This window comes from Coccomyxa subellipsoidea, assembly GCF_000258705.1.
Source record: "Coccomyxa subellipsoidea C-169, whole genome shotgun sequence".
NCBI classification, from domain to species: domain Eukaryota; kingdom Viridiplantae; phylum Chlorophyta; class Trebouxiophyceae; family Coccomyxaceae; genus Coccomyxa; species Coccomyxa subellipsoidea.
The window spans coordinates 320,337-335,139 of record NW_005178042.1 but is presented as its reverse complement, the minus strand read 5'-3'; the positions used below and the strand labels follow the sequence as shown (position 1 = coordinate 335,139).

The following is a 14,803-nucleotide window of genomic DNA, read 5'->3' as shown; positions in this document are numbered from 1 at the left end:
CTGGATGACCATGTAATGGTTGGTATTCGCAGGGTCACCAAACGTGCAATGTCAAAAATTACTGAGGTGGTATTTGAGCTGCAGTGCATGTCAAGCGCAAGCACGATGTTTTTTGGCTGCAGTAGAGTACCGTAGAAAGCACTGCTACATGCATGTCCAGTGTTCAAAACAGTTGGGAGAGCAAAGCAGATGAGGTGGGACTTTAGGCTTGAAGATGGACAGTATAGCAATCAAAAGCAGCTCACAGGCGTCGCATGCCAGCGCCCATATGGGAAGAGTTTCTGCGAATTCTCACAGAACCGTGTTTCCAAGTTACAGGCTGATGGGTGCAGTAAGCACCAATTATGTGAAATTAACAGGAAAGTGGATGTGATGAGACTTGCAAGGTGTGGGAAGCCAGGGAAGCTGCAGCCCGAATGGGCAGCCCGGGCAGCTCCTTCTTGGAAGCCTCAAGGACGTGGACATTACGATGCCTTGAAAAGCAAGCTCGTGAGAAGCAAGTTTTTTATCAAGCAAACTAAAAGGTGAATTCTATCTGCCTGGCACATCAAGTTTGCAGGGCGACAAAGGAAAGTCGATCAAGAGAAGTAGAGCTTCAGCGGAAGCATGGCGGCTTTTATCGTCACACCTGGGGGTGTTTTCACACCTGATGATATCTTCGGTACTTACTTATAGACCACTATATTGCGTGGGGTTACGATTTGCCTCCCCAATGCAAGCTTTATCGTCCCTGGTTCCAGCCTGCAGCTGTAGTTGACTCCAGTATCTACTGCTGTAGATATTTGAGTTGTGCGTGTGCAACAGGGCCGGACGGCATTGCCACCCATGTCTGTGAGACTTTCGACACCATAGAAGGCCGAAAAGCCTGCTCGTACTGCGCTGCAATGGCCGTCAGCTCGGACGAGCGCAGCAGTGCAATGAAGGCGGTCATTGAAGGCGAGCAGCTGCAGATGGAGATCATCAAACTCCTGCAACCTGATCATGTTACCGATGAGGATCTGATGAAGGTGAGACACAGCCATGAAAAACATGCAACATAGCCAGTTGTCACGTGCAGTGCTCCTACAACATATCAACGATCCACCCTTGTCAAGAAGATGCACACGAGTCTTGATAATTGACCCAGGATCTGATGCTGAGTCACTTGTGGCTTCCGCAGTGTCTTAGCAAATTGGCAAGAGTCTGCATTCTATACAATACAATCTACCCAAGGATCAATGCTGGAACTCGGCTGATGGTGTTCATTGACACGAAGGCATCAAGCAGTTCACGGGGTAAGCAAAGCCTTTCAGCATGTGTGCGCTTGATTTGTGAGCTTTCCACACTTGCGTGCCCGTGCACTTTCCTGCCTAGATGCCCTGCAAAAAAGTTCTATCGGAAGCTCAAAATCCTGAAGAGTAGCACTGAGTGGCATCTCTGTGAACTGTGCGTCAGCGTCCAGACAGACTGGCAGCCTTGCATAAAACAAGTGGGCACTCTGCGTGTTGTCTTGAATGTCTCCTCTCCGAAACTCTCATTCTTTTTTGCAGTCTACCTCAGGCCAGAGCTCCTGTACCAGGATCTGCAAATCGACGAGCGTATTGCAGAGCAGGCAGCGCTTGTGACAAGTCCACTGCAGCTGCTGGCAGCACTGCCCATCATGCAGCAGTTCCTGGACAAACAGATCTATTCCAAGGCTGCTCCTGTGGCCCTCGTGGCCCTAAAAGCACTCCGCAGCCACAGAGACAGATGGAACGCCCCTGCTCGGACAGTGAGCCTTCTTAGGAACACACTTTTGCCATTTTTCATGATCTGCCGCAGTGCTACGCGCAATGGAGACAGTCCTGTCGCATGCTGGTCTTAGAGAGCCTGCCACCAGTTCCTTATCAGAGTTCCTGTTTCACGCGTCTGGAAAGACTCTGATGTTCCCTTTCAAGTAAAAGCTTTTCCATATTTCCTCACCGAGAGTAACAGTGTGTGCTGTGTGTGTCCAGGCAAGGATTGTCTGCCGACAAAGTGGAGGGAGTGATTTGCCATGGCCTTATGGTTGCCCTGGAAACCATAGCAATCCAGCAGAGGGGGTCAGGAGTTGAGAGGGACTTGACCATTACCGCGCGCAGAATGACAGTGATCGACCCGGCAGCGCCCTGGTTCTGCGAACATGCTGTCAGCTATTGTTTGAAAGGCATACGGAACCCACAGATAGCAATGCAGGTGATCTTCCCTCAAGCACAACAACAAGAGCAGGCCTGAAAACGGCTCCTTCTCTCGAATCGATGCCTTATGGACGTCACTTACAAGAGCATTGCTTCATTGACCACAGGTGCACCATGTGTTGTATGCCATGCATTGTCGCGCAGGGCATTGGAAGGATGCATGTCAAATGGGTTGTCTGCGGCAGGGTTGAGATTAGTAATGCTGATGACGACTGACCTGCAGGCACTTCTGCCGGGGCTGAAGTCTGCAGACGATCTCCACGCTAGCACTCTGCAATGGACATATTGCCACCTCCTGCTGCTGATTGGAAGCCATGCAGGCCACACCATCACAGTGTCAGAATTCCAGGCCGAGGTCAAAAAGGTGGGTGCATCGACTCCGAGCATCATGTAACATTAGCACACCTAAAGTTCCTAGTGAATTGAGGGTGTCTGCCTTCCCTTCATCTGTAGAACCCGGTATTGTAGTACTCAATGTAAAGCCCGCACCCCCGGCGGTGCGGGAATTTCTCGAAAGCAGCTTCAAGGTTTTATATTTTGGATAATAGGGTTGTTTTCCTCATTTCTTGGCCAGAAATAAATATTTTTTGTAGGGTTTAGACTGTGTACTACAGTATCTTGCAAGTGTCTTGCACTCACCAATTGGTGAGACCGCAGAAGAAGCCGACAAAGGTCCAAGAGCAGTACACTCAACTTAGGGATGTTTGGTGGGCAGGCAAGGAAGGACATGGCTCTGCTAGACAGCTGGGGAGAATTTCTCTGCCCAGTTACAGGCGGCCGGACGCCAGTAAAGAGCAGAAGCCTTGCAATGAGGGACGACTACTGGCGCAGCCTGGCAGTGGCGGCACGCTTCAGGGATGCTGTCAGGCAGGACCCTGCCTTTGCAGAAACAGAGATGCCGACCTTCACAGATCAGCAGCTTCAGGAGGAGCTTTCTCATGTCAGGTCAGTCTCCAAAGCCACATCATGTGTTTCTGCTGGTGCCGAAGATCTGTGCACTACAAGAGTGGATGATTCAGCTGTAGAGACCGGTACTGAAGCAGGCATCCGCAGCCCTCTTGCAAGACTTCATGATGCGTGCTCTTAACAATGTCCAATCATGCTTCTCCGCTGCCAGTGTCAAAAGGCAAGAGCTTTCTTGATTTGTGTGTGTGTGAATAGTGAAAGCACTCTTCTTGTTTTGTCAGGCTGACAAATCTGGTAGTGAGCTGAAAATCGTGGCCACGCAGGTGCCAAAAATGCCAGAAGTTGTGCGCGGACCTGCTGCGGTGTGCGGGCTGCATACAAGTCAAGTACTGCTCCAAGGACTGCCAGAAGAAGCACTGGGTGAGAGGACACAGGGGTGAGTGCGCAGCAGCAGCAGCAGCAGCAGAGGATGCCTAGATAAATGCTTGGGAGCGATAGGATGTGAGGGCTGCTGTTGATCTTGCCTGGGCACTCTGGATAAACCGAACAAAAGATTGGTTGTCTATTGTTCAAGCCCAGCAGCAGGGCATCGTGTGGTGCCTACTGGAAAAATTAGCGATGAAGTTCAAATGCAGTGCATGAAAGCAGATTACAGTTCACCGGGCTAATGGGCAATTGTTGCATGGCTAAAAGGATGTCTTGAGATGACCAAAGTGTGACGGGCCGATCACGTGCTGCCCAACAGGGCAGCAGCTTCCCTTGGCTTTATTTGGCTCTGAATGACAACTCGTTGGGCGTTGCTGTTCTGTGAGTATTGGTTATCGAAGGAGATACTTTGTACATCTGATCATTCTTCGTATCCTCACCAGCCGCATACGATGCAGGAGGCGGCAGTCCAACACGTTGGTGATGGAAACATGACTTTCCCTGAGCTCCTGCGATGCATTGGAACCAAAGGAATTAGGTGATCCACCTGCTCTTGGTCCAATAAACTAAGACAACCGCTGAGCTCTTGCACGCCAAGAAGCTAGGAGTAAGAAAACCATTTGTCTGCACTATAATTGTGCGTGCCTAACCAGGGGATGAACTGGCCTCGGGCCCCCATCTGTGGGAAGTACAAGGGGACCCTCGCTATTGCTAGGGCTGTGTGTTCCTTCTGCGCGGCAAAGGCCGTCAGCCCTGGTAGGAGGAGTGGTGCGATGAAGATGATCATTGCAGGTGAAAAGCTGCAATTGGAGGTGCTCGAGCTGCTGCATACAATACGTCCCTGCTCTAGCGCAGCTGCAGACAAGGCAGCCACTCGCAAGGTACAACCTGCGTAGCATCTCTTGCCATAGCACGCACAGCACTCAAACTGACTGAGGCAGCCCTTTTTTTTATCATCACATAGAAACGTCAATGAGACTCAGCCTGACAGGTGCTCCAGATCAGTGCATGGGTCAGGCAACTGTGCAAGTATTACTGCTTATATCTACCAGGTTGACACCAACTGTATCAGCCTCATCAACGTGTGGGCACTGTTCCTCCCGCAGTGCCTGGTGAAGGTGTTTAATATGTGCCTCCTTTATGAGACGATGATCCCACGTATGGACAAGAAACTGAGGATTCTGTCTGGCCTCCAGAATTTTGCCCGATACAGAAGGATTGAAATCCTCATGCACATGTTTTCTTCTTATGCACTTTGCGAAAGCAGCTAGCACCGTCATTTTATCCCTCAATGGATGATTTGCCATTGGTGCCAGCAGTGGTGCAAGTTAGCTACAGACAGAGATCAGGCGGCTGGAAGCCCTCATAAGGCGGTGGTCAGGAAACGCAAAAAAAAAGTCCCTCGAGGGGAGGATGTACACCAGGACTTACTGCTGAAGGTATTCTTTTGCCTGTCTTGCATGCAAAGCAGAGTGCAATTTGGATCTTACCCAAACAAGATCTCAAGTCACAATGTCCATGTCGATCCTCTATTGACCAGCATCTTGATGTGCACTGAAGTTGGTCCTGTGCAAGTGAATAATGGATTTGTGTGCCACCTGCAGTGCCTAGTGAAGCTGGCCCAGCTCTGCTCTTTGTACGAGATGTGCCCCTTGTTCCTGCGAATGGATGACAGCGTGAGGGCCTTTGTTCGCCTCCTCGCATTTAGACATAGCAATAATGAAGGTGAGACCCCTCTTGCAGGCTGTATCTATCAGCAATGTCGTGCATCGCAATGCCTCAAAAGAAGCGACCCCATTCAACTCCGCTGGAATGAGATGCAAGCGTCTGCCTAGGGTGCAATGGCCACCGTGCTTAGGGCAGCTACAGACATTCAACTGCACTCTTCGACTCCCTATGCGTCTTGATTGGGGTGCGTGCCCGGCTTCTGCCATCTGCTCACCGGATATTTTCCATGTGTGCGATGCAGCATGCTTGAAGCCAGGCCAGCGTCCAAATACCAGCTTTCGCGATCCCTGCATCTGGACGCGCATTGCAGAGCAAGCAGCGCATGTGACAGGCTTGCTGCAGCTGCTGGGAGTTCTGCCTGTTGTCTTCTCTCTGTGGGACACTGGCAGATACTGAGGCGCTGCTGCGGCTGTGTGCGTTGCCCTACAAGCTCTGCTGGAGCGTAGAGAGCAGTGGTATGCCATGCTGCAAAGGTACAAATCCCGAGTGCTCAGAATCATCCTGAGGACATCCCTGGCCTTGAAAGACACAGTTTGGTAGAGTTCAACGCCATTCATGCAATTCAGCTTTATTGCGCGTCTTGAGGCTGGTTTAATGTGCAATCCTGCCGTGCGCCGTGCAAAGTCTCCATTGCAGGTTGATACTGCCTTAGACATGCTGCAATGATACTTGAGAACAACCTCAACACGCACGCCACGTCTTCAATCATGACTTGTCTGCGGACAAGCTGGAGAAAGTTCTTCGGTTTTTTCCGCGCTAGCGATTCAAGTGGTGGTAGGCCATCAAGAACTGACTCCCAAAGAAGAAGCCAGACTGGCCAAAGAGAAAAATAAGAACACAAGGAGAGCGAAAGAGATTGCCCCAACGATTCCTTGGGCTTGTGAGTTTGCTTCTTATTACCAGACTCACGTCATGAAGGATTCATGGCAAGCCATGCAGGTGCTGTATTGTTGTCCATTTCTGTCTGCCATGCATGGTGTCCTTGTTGTCTTGCAATCACCTTCAGATTCGCTCTTCTGTCTTCATGCGTGCTGAGGAGGAGCACGACCTCACATACCCTTCCTATGTTTATTCTCTCTCAATGCAACCTTCTTAAGGCACTTGCCATGTCACATTTCAGGTTCTTAGAAGTGTCATGCCCATTCCTAGCTGCCATTTCAAGAGGGCCGGGTTATTCATGGTAAAATCTTCTGCGGGAACTGTTGCCAGGGCTGAAGGCAGCCGAGGAGCAGAAGGATGATCTCTAGGGCTGTGTACCGCATTGGATGTACTGCCACATGATGCTGATGACTGACAGCCGCCCAGGCCACATCATCATAATCTCTGACTTCCTGGCTGAAGTCCAGAAGGTAGAGACACGGTTTTATGCAGCTGTTTCACTTGAGCTGTTGGAGTTGCTCGGTGAACCGCATAAGTCACATGAGATAGTCACTGGTACAGCAAAGGGCTGTGCTATAAGCGCTTTTTACACAGCCTGTTAGGCCCCGACTGGCAGGAGGCGGTACAAATACTGCGCCCCATGCCCACGCTTGCCTTCCTTGCATGTGGGGAGTCTATCAGGGGATAGGATTCTGGTGGCGTTCACATGCAGCTTGTCTGCAGATGCACCTTACCTCTGGCATGAAAAGCGTATTATACTAATAATATAGGATGTGGGGAGTAGGCAAGGAAGATAAAGGCGCGGCTGGAAAGCTGGGGTGAATTCCGCTGCCCAAACACTGGGGGTTGGACGCCAGTGCAGGACTTTCCCTTGGCTGGCAAAGACAAGTACTGGCGCAGCCTAGGAGTGGCCAATGGCCAGCGGAAGGATCGGGTGAGCAGGCACAAGCACGGATGCACTGCTGCTGCTACTGCAGAGGAAGGGCCTTGACTGCAACTCAGCGGCACAGGCAGCGACAGTATCACAGGAGCTAGTCATTGGAAACAGCACAGGATGGCGATTTAAGCCAAGGCTGGCAAAGATATTCACAAAGAGCAAGTGGTGCTGGGCATTGCATGCAACTCAAGAATAGAGTGCTCAGGACAGGGGATACAGGCTGTTGCCATAAGCTCTGACAACATTACAGTACTTGCAAGCTTGAAATTGTCACAAATTTCAAGAACGGGCGCTTGATTACACTCGAGGAGGCAGAGTGAATTTGGACGTGAATTGGGGAAACCAAAGAGAGGTGTAACACGGATACCGTAACCTTGCTGGCTGGGTAAACTACTCTGGTACATTTGTTAAATGCAAAAAAAATGTGAAGCGCATCCTAAGCCTGCCTTCCGGGCTCAACAGAGCAAAACATCCAACACTTGTTTGGGACACGACATGTACAGACCGCATGTTCAAGTCTCATATTAAACATGTCTTTGCATCCAGCCTCCCCGCACTTGCTTCACCACCACTGGCAATCACCACATCTGACACTCACTCTTCATCTTCGTCTGCATCATCATTCGGCTCTGCCTTGATGTCTGACTCAGCATCCAGCTGCACACTCGTCCACGTCAGCGCCAGAGTGATGTCACCCTGCTGAGTGTCCTGCACACATCAAGCACACAAGCGGTGACTATCTTGCAATAAACACTGCACAGCCGCCAGCAGCAGACTCTCTTTTTGCAGCAGTTATGAAACACATAAGGCTGCGGAATTGGGCATGCAAAGAAGCGAGATACAACAATGCACGATCGCTATGTGCCTGCCAACTCAGCATCATACTGCATTGCATTTCTCGAATCCATGACATGGACAACTAGAGAAGGCGTGCACTTTGGAAGTTACGGATTCAGTTACAATACTCTAGTGTCATCAGTCTCCGAAAATCCTGCTGTTTTGAGCTCTCCAGCCTTTTGTTCTGCAGCTTGACTTGGTTTTGGCAGGCCATATCCTGGCGCCCTCACATTGGCAAGGACCTCCCCTGCATTGGGAAGACTTTCAAATTTCTGTGCTGCAGGCGGAAGAGGGGACAAACCTGCAGGGCCCAGGAGTCCCGGATCTTGCCGTTGCGCACAACCTCTGCGATATTCAGCCGCAGTGTAGCAATCTTCTGCTTCGTCTCCTTGCGCCCTGCAACCCAAGGTTATCTCACCAATAAAACTCCTCTTCCCTTGAGACTTCTGCAGATGTGGACGGCAACACAGCATCCCCTTATCAGCTCAGGTCAAGTGCATGCCCAGATTAATATGGCTACAGTCGCATTTGCCGCAAGGTTTGACAGAAATTTTTCATAAGTGAGGCGCACGTCTGCAGACTCTTGAGGTGGTCAAAGGAATCTTCAAAGCGTGGGAAGGAACCACTGGACGAGATCACAGCAAGGACTACAACCACATGGAGAGGCAAGACAGCGGCGCACCTGTGAGGCCCTTGAGGGAGAGCCGCCCCTCCAGCCAGCCGAGGCTGTCCCACACGTCCACAGTCAGCACGCTGGTGGCTGATGCCATGATGAAGTCAAACTTCTCCCCCCACTTGGGGTCCGGCTCGTTCACCAGCTTGCTGGTCTCCTGCCGCTCCGAGTCATTTCTGGCCGGGTCGTACAGAGACAGCGCCACGAAGGGGTCCACGTCCCCTTTCTCGTTGGGGGTCTGGGCGTCAGAACTGACTTCAGAACAGTGGTAGGCTTCCGGCTGAACAGTGGTACGGCACAGGCAGCATTGGTAAGCAGCAAGTATTGGAGAGCAACAATTGAATTGCTCGTTTGCTGAGACCAGACCTGCACAAAACTTGTTTGCAAATGCGGGGCATGTGAATCCCAAGACTTCTTCACTGATTATCGAGATGGAAGCCATGGAATGCTGAATACACCGCATCCAAGTCTTGGATAGTGATCCTCTCTGCCCCTCGTGACTAAGCCTCATCAGTCACACAGGAGCTGAAGTCTCTCAGCTGTTGTAATCCGTGCAAAGAAAGCTCCAGCTCACAGGACATGCAGCATGGCAAGTGATTATCGGCACTCACCGTGAGGTTGGCAGCGGAGATGACATTGACGGTGAGCACTCCCTTGTGGTCATTGCTCACGTTGCTGCGAGTCATGCGCCGAATCATTGACTTCTCGCCGGCCGGCTTGGGCTTGCCGGAGTCCGCCTCGGCCCTTTCACCCGCCGCGACAAAGGGGCAGAACTGCAGCTCCAGGTGCAGGTGACCCACTTCCTGCACAGGCAGCCGATGCAGAGCCACTTTTCAGGACTGATTAGTATTATCACGGCTTCCCTGCCAAAAGGCAAGGCACGTCCTGCAGACATGCTGCAGTCAAGGGCTGCCAGAATCCTATTCTTGTTAGATTAAGCAAGACCTAATCAACCATAGATACTGCAAATATCATTCCACGTACAATTACTCCTTCATGGTCCCGCATCACACTTGACAGTGAGTTGTGAAGAGTCTGGGGCCATATGGTGTGCTCAGCAAGATGCATAGCCCACATGCAAATGGCCAACAAAGAAGTAGAACCCTTCATTGTCAATAGAATTGCTGCTGTTCGCATTGCTGTGTGGTCAAAAGCGCGTGGTGATCAGGACTTGGCGAGATGGAAAGTCAGGATCACTGTCTATGCTGCTCGTTGGCCATTGGTTGCTTTGCACTGGGTGTGCTAGGACACCAGGGACGTTAATTGAAGTGACTTGATGTGCTGGGTGTCCTCCACAAACAAATCAAAGCAGCCAGGCAGGCCCAAAGGCTCCCATCTACGACAAGATGCCCTAAAAGCACATGAGCATTAACAAGTCAGCGGATGGCACTCACTGCCTTCTTGAAGCGCTCGGGGTCCTTCTTGGCGAGTCGGTCAAGGTCCTGGTCGGCCTTTTCAGCCTCTGGCTTGTCAGACTCCTCTGCTGCTTTGGCATCCCCCTTTGCCGGTCCTCCCATCGTGCTGGCTGTTGCCTCCTTTGTGGCCGCGCTCGCGCCGGCACCAACCTGCCATGATACCAAAAATCACCAGATGCAAAGAAACCCAGGTCTAGATTTGTTACTGCAGGTATTGTTATTCTTTTCTTTACACGCTGTTCCTGCCAGAGACAAGGACAATCAGCAGACATGCTGCGATAAAGGCTGCCATATTTGCCGCCTCTCGATGACCTCGCCAGATCCAAGCAGGACCCAATCAAAAGTGGGCACGGTTCTCCATGTTTGAACTGCCCCCCGCCAGCCTGGGTTCTGGCGATTTGAGGGCTCACTTTCTAGATAACAAACAAAAATCAGCTGCAGCCTGCCTGGGCTCAGGCAGGAAGCATCAACTAATCCGGAAATCCCACAGCATGTGAGCCTTGCCCGCTGCACACGGGAATTCAGAGGAATGTGTGAAAGTACAGCTATATTTCTCGCAGCGCCAAACGCGACATCAGCACAAGCTGAATGAGCACAGCAGCCTCAAGGGAGCAGCAACCTTCTTGCAAAAAATTCCTTGCAAGCAAATAAGGGGGCAGAGAACTTCATGCGGCAATGCGAGGGAGCGGAAAATTCTTGCAACAATGCAAAGGAGCAGGAAAGATGTTGCAGCATTTCAAGGGATCAGAATAGTGCGGTGCGGACCTTGGCCAGTTTGAGCAGGTGGCCGTGCGCTTCGGGCTTGAAGAAGGGCGTCTCCAGCTGCACCACTTTGCGGGGCTGTGTCATGAACTCCGCGCCCTTCAGAGGGATGTCCGCCAGGCCCAACGTCTGCGAAGCACATCACAAGAGCGTCGGCCCCTGCTGTTTTTGCGTCTGAATGAAGGTGCGATGGTGTGGGAGTCATCCTATCTCTGCTGATAATGGACGTGATGGTGTGTGGGCAGCACATGGCCCTGACGCGTACTGTGCTTTGCAATCCCACAGCTGTACTCTTGTGCCTCTCCGGGCCGTTCCTGCCCATTTTTGGGTTGCCTTCTGTGCCAGGCAACGGACTGAGCAACACATGCTGCTGCCATGCATGTATACTGTGTTGATATCATTACTTAGCGGAGGTCTACAATGTGATGCGTTGAAACAGGCAGAGAAACTGGCAAAGGTCTGTTCCCTTGCGCAGCCTGTTGGAAACGACTGTTCCCCTCTCCTGCGCCTGTCTCAACACCGCTGCTCTGGCATGTGCCTCAAGGGATGAGTCACCTTGTGGAAGGGGAAGTCGTTGTCCATGAGGTAGGCTGTGATGGACTGGTTCTCCGGATCATCCACGATGAAGTTGAAGACATTGTTGTACTCCGGGTTCTTGTTGTTCATCACTGTCTTAGTCGCCAGCTTGCGCCCGTCACGCACACTCATCTGCACCAGCGGATCCACCTGCAAGGCACCCAGGACGCCACGTCAGCGCTGGATTATCACAAATGGAGAGTTGCCATCAGAGGATAGGAAGTGAGCTGTCAAGAAGAAGGTTGCAAGGACCACAATATACCATGCTGGCATTGAATGTGACACAGGCAACCCTAGCCTTCCCTTGCTGACACTTGCGGTTTTTCCTTCAACTGCCTACAGCCAGTCCAGCCGTTTTGGGCAGCACTGCATTTGTGTGGTGTGTTGTCTATCTAGGGCAGCATGTGACACAATCTGCAGATGCGTTCCAACCATGGTAAGCAAGCTAGAGTCACAGGACTGAGTGTGCCCGCCCCCCAGCGAGAGCCAAGATGTCTGAAAGGCGCCATTGCAGTATCTTTTGTATCGTTCCAAATTCCAGCAAATGTTCCAGGGACGGCGCACCTTGGAGAAGAGGTCACCACCGCCGTGGATGTCACTGACGCGCTTGACCTTGATGACCAGCATGCCCTTTGGCTCGGGGGGCTTGCCGCCGCCCGGCATGATGTCAAAGGACATGCGGTTGGGGTACACTATCATGTCGCCCAGCACCTGCACACACACACATTCTTAAAATATCTTTGCGCCGCGACCTGCACGACATCCACCAGATTACTTTTGCAGACTGACTCCTGAATCTCAGGGCGTTCCATCAATATTCTTGCAACCTCTCTTCTGTTTACTCGAGGCAGCAGTAGTCGGGTCATTGACTTCTTTGGCAGCACTCTCATACTGCCCAAACATGCGATTGCATCCTCAGGTCCAGCAGCAATCAGTGATAGGTCCCACAAGCAGGCTCTCTTTCTGCTTACAGGGCATGCAACGTCGCAAAAGAAGAGGCTGCATTGCCTCAGTATGCAGTCACAAACGCCAGCCCAGCAATGAGTGCAGCAGTGACAAAGCCCAGAGCCGGATCTTCTCAATCTGCAGGGATGGAACACCGAAGAAAAAAATGGCCGGCAAGTTTCAAGCACCTTGTGGATGGCGAAGTGCACGGCTTCGCGGAGGCCCGGGAGGAGCATAAGGTCGAGGCCGCCGAAGATCTGCAGGCTGACGTCCAGATGTGGCGGGTCCAGTAGACTGATGGAAACTGCGCCCAGGCAAGGCAGCGTATCCACCAGGGGCGCTATCGTAATTCGCGCGTCCGCCCGCACCTGCGTGCACATGCAATTTTTGCTGTCCTTCTTTTATATCTGGTTCTTTAAAGCTTTGTATGGGCAAGTTTGAGGTCATATGCACACCTCGGACCGCCATGATGTCGTGCGTTTGCCGCAGTGCAAGTCTGAACCCATTTTTCTGTTCATCAGCAGAGATACAGCTGCATGAGCAGGAAAATCGCGCCATGAACAGCACCAGAAGACAGAAGGTGTGTGCAGGGCACCCACTGAAAGCTTTGGACCCAATGCTGAATGAAGGCAGTTTATCTTTCTGAAGACATTGGAGAGACACTAGCGACATATTAGCTCTTGGGTCGGGGATCTACAGGAGTGTTCGTGAGCGGGAAATTATAGCGCGGACATCAGGCAGAGCCGTACCTGGATGTTGGACACCTCGACGGGCAGGTAGAGCACATAGCCGCCGAGCTTGATGCGCACGGCGACTCGGACGCGCATGTCGCTGCCCCACATTACGGGCGCCTCCAGGATGGCCTCGTCCACTGAGGATGTGTATGTCTTGGCGCCGCCAATGGCTGGCGGCTTGGTGCCCAGATCCAGCACCTCTATGTCCACTGCCTGGATGAAAGGGTACTGCACAGCCACATGACACTCCAGATGTCACTGGTGTTTTTGCAGCATGAGATGAGGATCACACATGGTTGTGCTGCAGTGGGCAACCCAATTGGAGGTGGAGTTGGCAGTGGAACAGGCAATCACTTGCAGGCACTGGACTTTTCTGCTGATGGTAACAAGCATGCTTGGATCTGGCGAGTCCATCAAGGGGTAGGATTTTCGCAGCCTTCAACCACAGGTTGTCTGCAGACGCACCTGGCCTCTTGGAAGGAAAGCACGCAATAAAATTAACAACAAACAAGCATGCATGCAGGGACGAGACTCGCAAGGCAGGGTCATGACTGTGGCACCCTACTCCTGTCAGCATCAGCTCATGTAGGAGGGGTCCTTTCCGGCTTGCATGCAAGCGCACAGGCAGCAGTGAAGTTGAGAGATTCTTGGCAGGTGCGCAAATATTTTTAGGAGGGTCTCACCGGTTTGAGCTGCTCTGCGATGATAGGGTTGACCTGCTCCAGCACCTGCTGCCCGACTGCATGGTTGTAGTAGGGCCACATCGTGCGCAGCGTGGTGTTCATCCACAGCACCTGCAGCACATGCTTACTATGACATAAACAAAAGTCATGGTGCAGGTCATCAACCGCAGAGAGCCAAGAAAAGACCTGCATGCTAGGCACCAGCCACCACGGTAGCGATGTGCAGCACTCTGGTCTATGAGTTGAACATCGCCAGTTTTAAGAAGAGGTTGGAAGGCAGCAAACGCAAGCATACCCTGTCATAGTCGGGATGCTTGGCCCATGCTGGTGCATAGGGCAGGAAGTTCCGCGGCTTGCCCTGGACATTGCCATCCTTGGCAGCGGGGGGCATGGGGATGGTGTCATCGTTGTCTGCTTCTAGAGAGAATTTGTGCAGATCCTTCTCAGGTAGCTTCCCAGGGAAAATGAGGTTGCCAACCTGCAGGACAGTGGGCGAAAGGTTAGAAGTCCTTGATTAAAAGACCAGATTTTGCCTTTGCTCAAAGAGACCAGGGCTTCTATGCCTGCAGCACACCCACAAAATTATGATACTTAATAAAACTGGCATACAGTGCAGCAGTGGTTGCATTTGCATTCCAATGAGCAGAAAGGTGCTAAGAGGAAGCCGATGCCAACAATCTGAATGGGAGGGGCGAAGGTCATTGCCCTTTGAGCATTGCACTTGATAATGTGCTCGAAACGTTAAAAAGCTGCATATACGAGGTCTCACCGAGATTCCTCCAACAGCTCCAATCCCAAGCCCAATTGCAGTGGCCAGCATTCTGACTCACAGTTCAGTGTACTTTCTCGATCCGCGCAGTGTCACGCCATGATTGCGCAGAATACTGCGTGAGGAAGTTTTGACTGTAAGTTTGTGCGCGTTCTTAATTCCTCTGACGTTGAAAACCCTTTCTGCGCAAAACTAGCTCGCTGACTAGGTTCAGCACCTTGCTTATTTTATTTGGCCTGGACGATCGGATGTAAACGCCTTGATCCAATCTCTGATGTCTCCACTAAGCCGATCTTGAGTTTTCACCAACGATCAATGAGAAATCTCGCACGCAGAGA

At 51.7% G+C, this 14,803-nt stretch overlaps 2 protein-coding genes across 2 annotated transcripts; one reads left to right on the top strand and one right to left on the bottom strand.

Moving 5' to 3' along the window:
* Positions 1–884: 884 nt before the first annotated feature.
* Positions 885–3,912, top strand: COCSUDRAFT_38856 (hypothetical protein; the record flags this gene model as incomplete). Its single annotated transcript, XM_005651586.1, has 5 exons — positions 885–1,007; positions 1,442–1,750; positions 2,911–3,140; positions 3,425–3,521; positions 3,847–3,912. 5 exons carry the CDS (start codon positions 885–887, stop codon positions 3,910–3,912), a joined length of 825 nt encoding a protein of 274 aa, XP_005651643.1.
* A 3,753-nt stretch (positions 3,913–7,665) lies between these two features.
* On the bottom strand, positions 7,666–14,782 carry COCSUDRAFT_45729 (hypothetical protein; the record flags this gene model as incomplete). Its single annotated transcript, XM_005651585.1, has 13 exons — positions 14,466–14,782; positions 13,992–14,174; positions 13,697–13,807; positions 13,029–13,241; positions 12,468–12,647; positions 11,899–12,045; positions 11,314–11,484; positions 10,762–10,887; positions 9,976–10,146; positions 9,193–9,384; positions 8,591–8,819; positions 8,210–8,304; positions 7,666–7,779 (listed from the first exon to the last, which is right to left on the bottom strand). The coding sequence occupies exons 1-13, from the start codon at positions 14,514–14,516 to the stop codon at positions 7,666–7,668; spliced, it is 1,983 nt and encodes a 660-aa protein (XP_005651642.1). The 5' UTR covers positions 14,517–14,782.
* Positions 14,783–14,803: the final 21 nt, after the last annotated feature.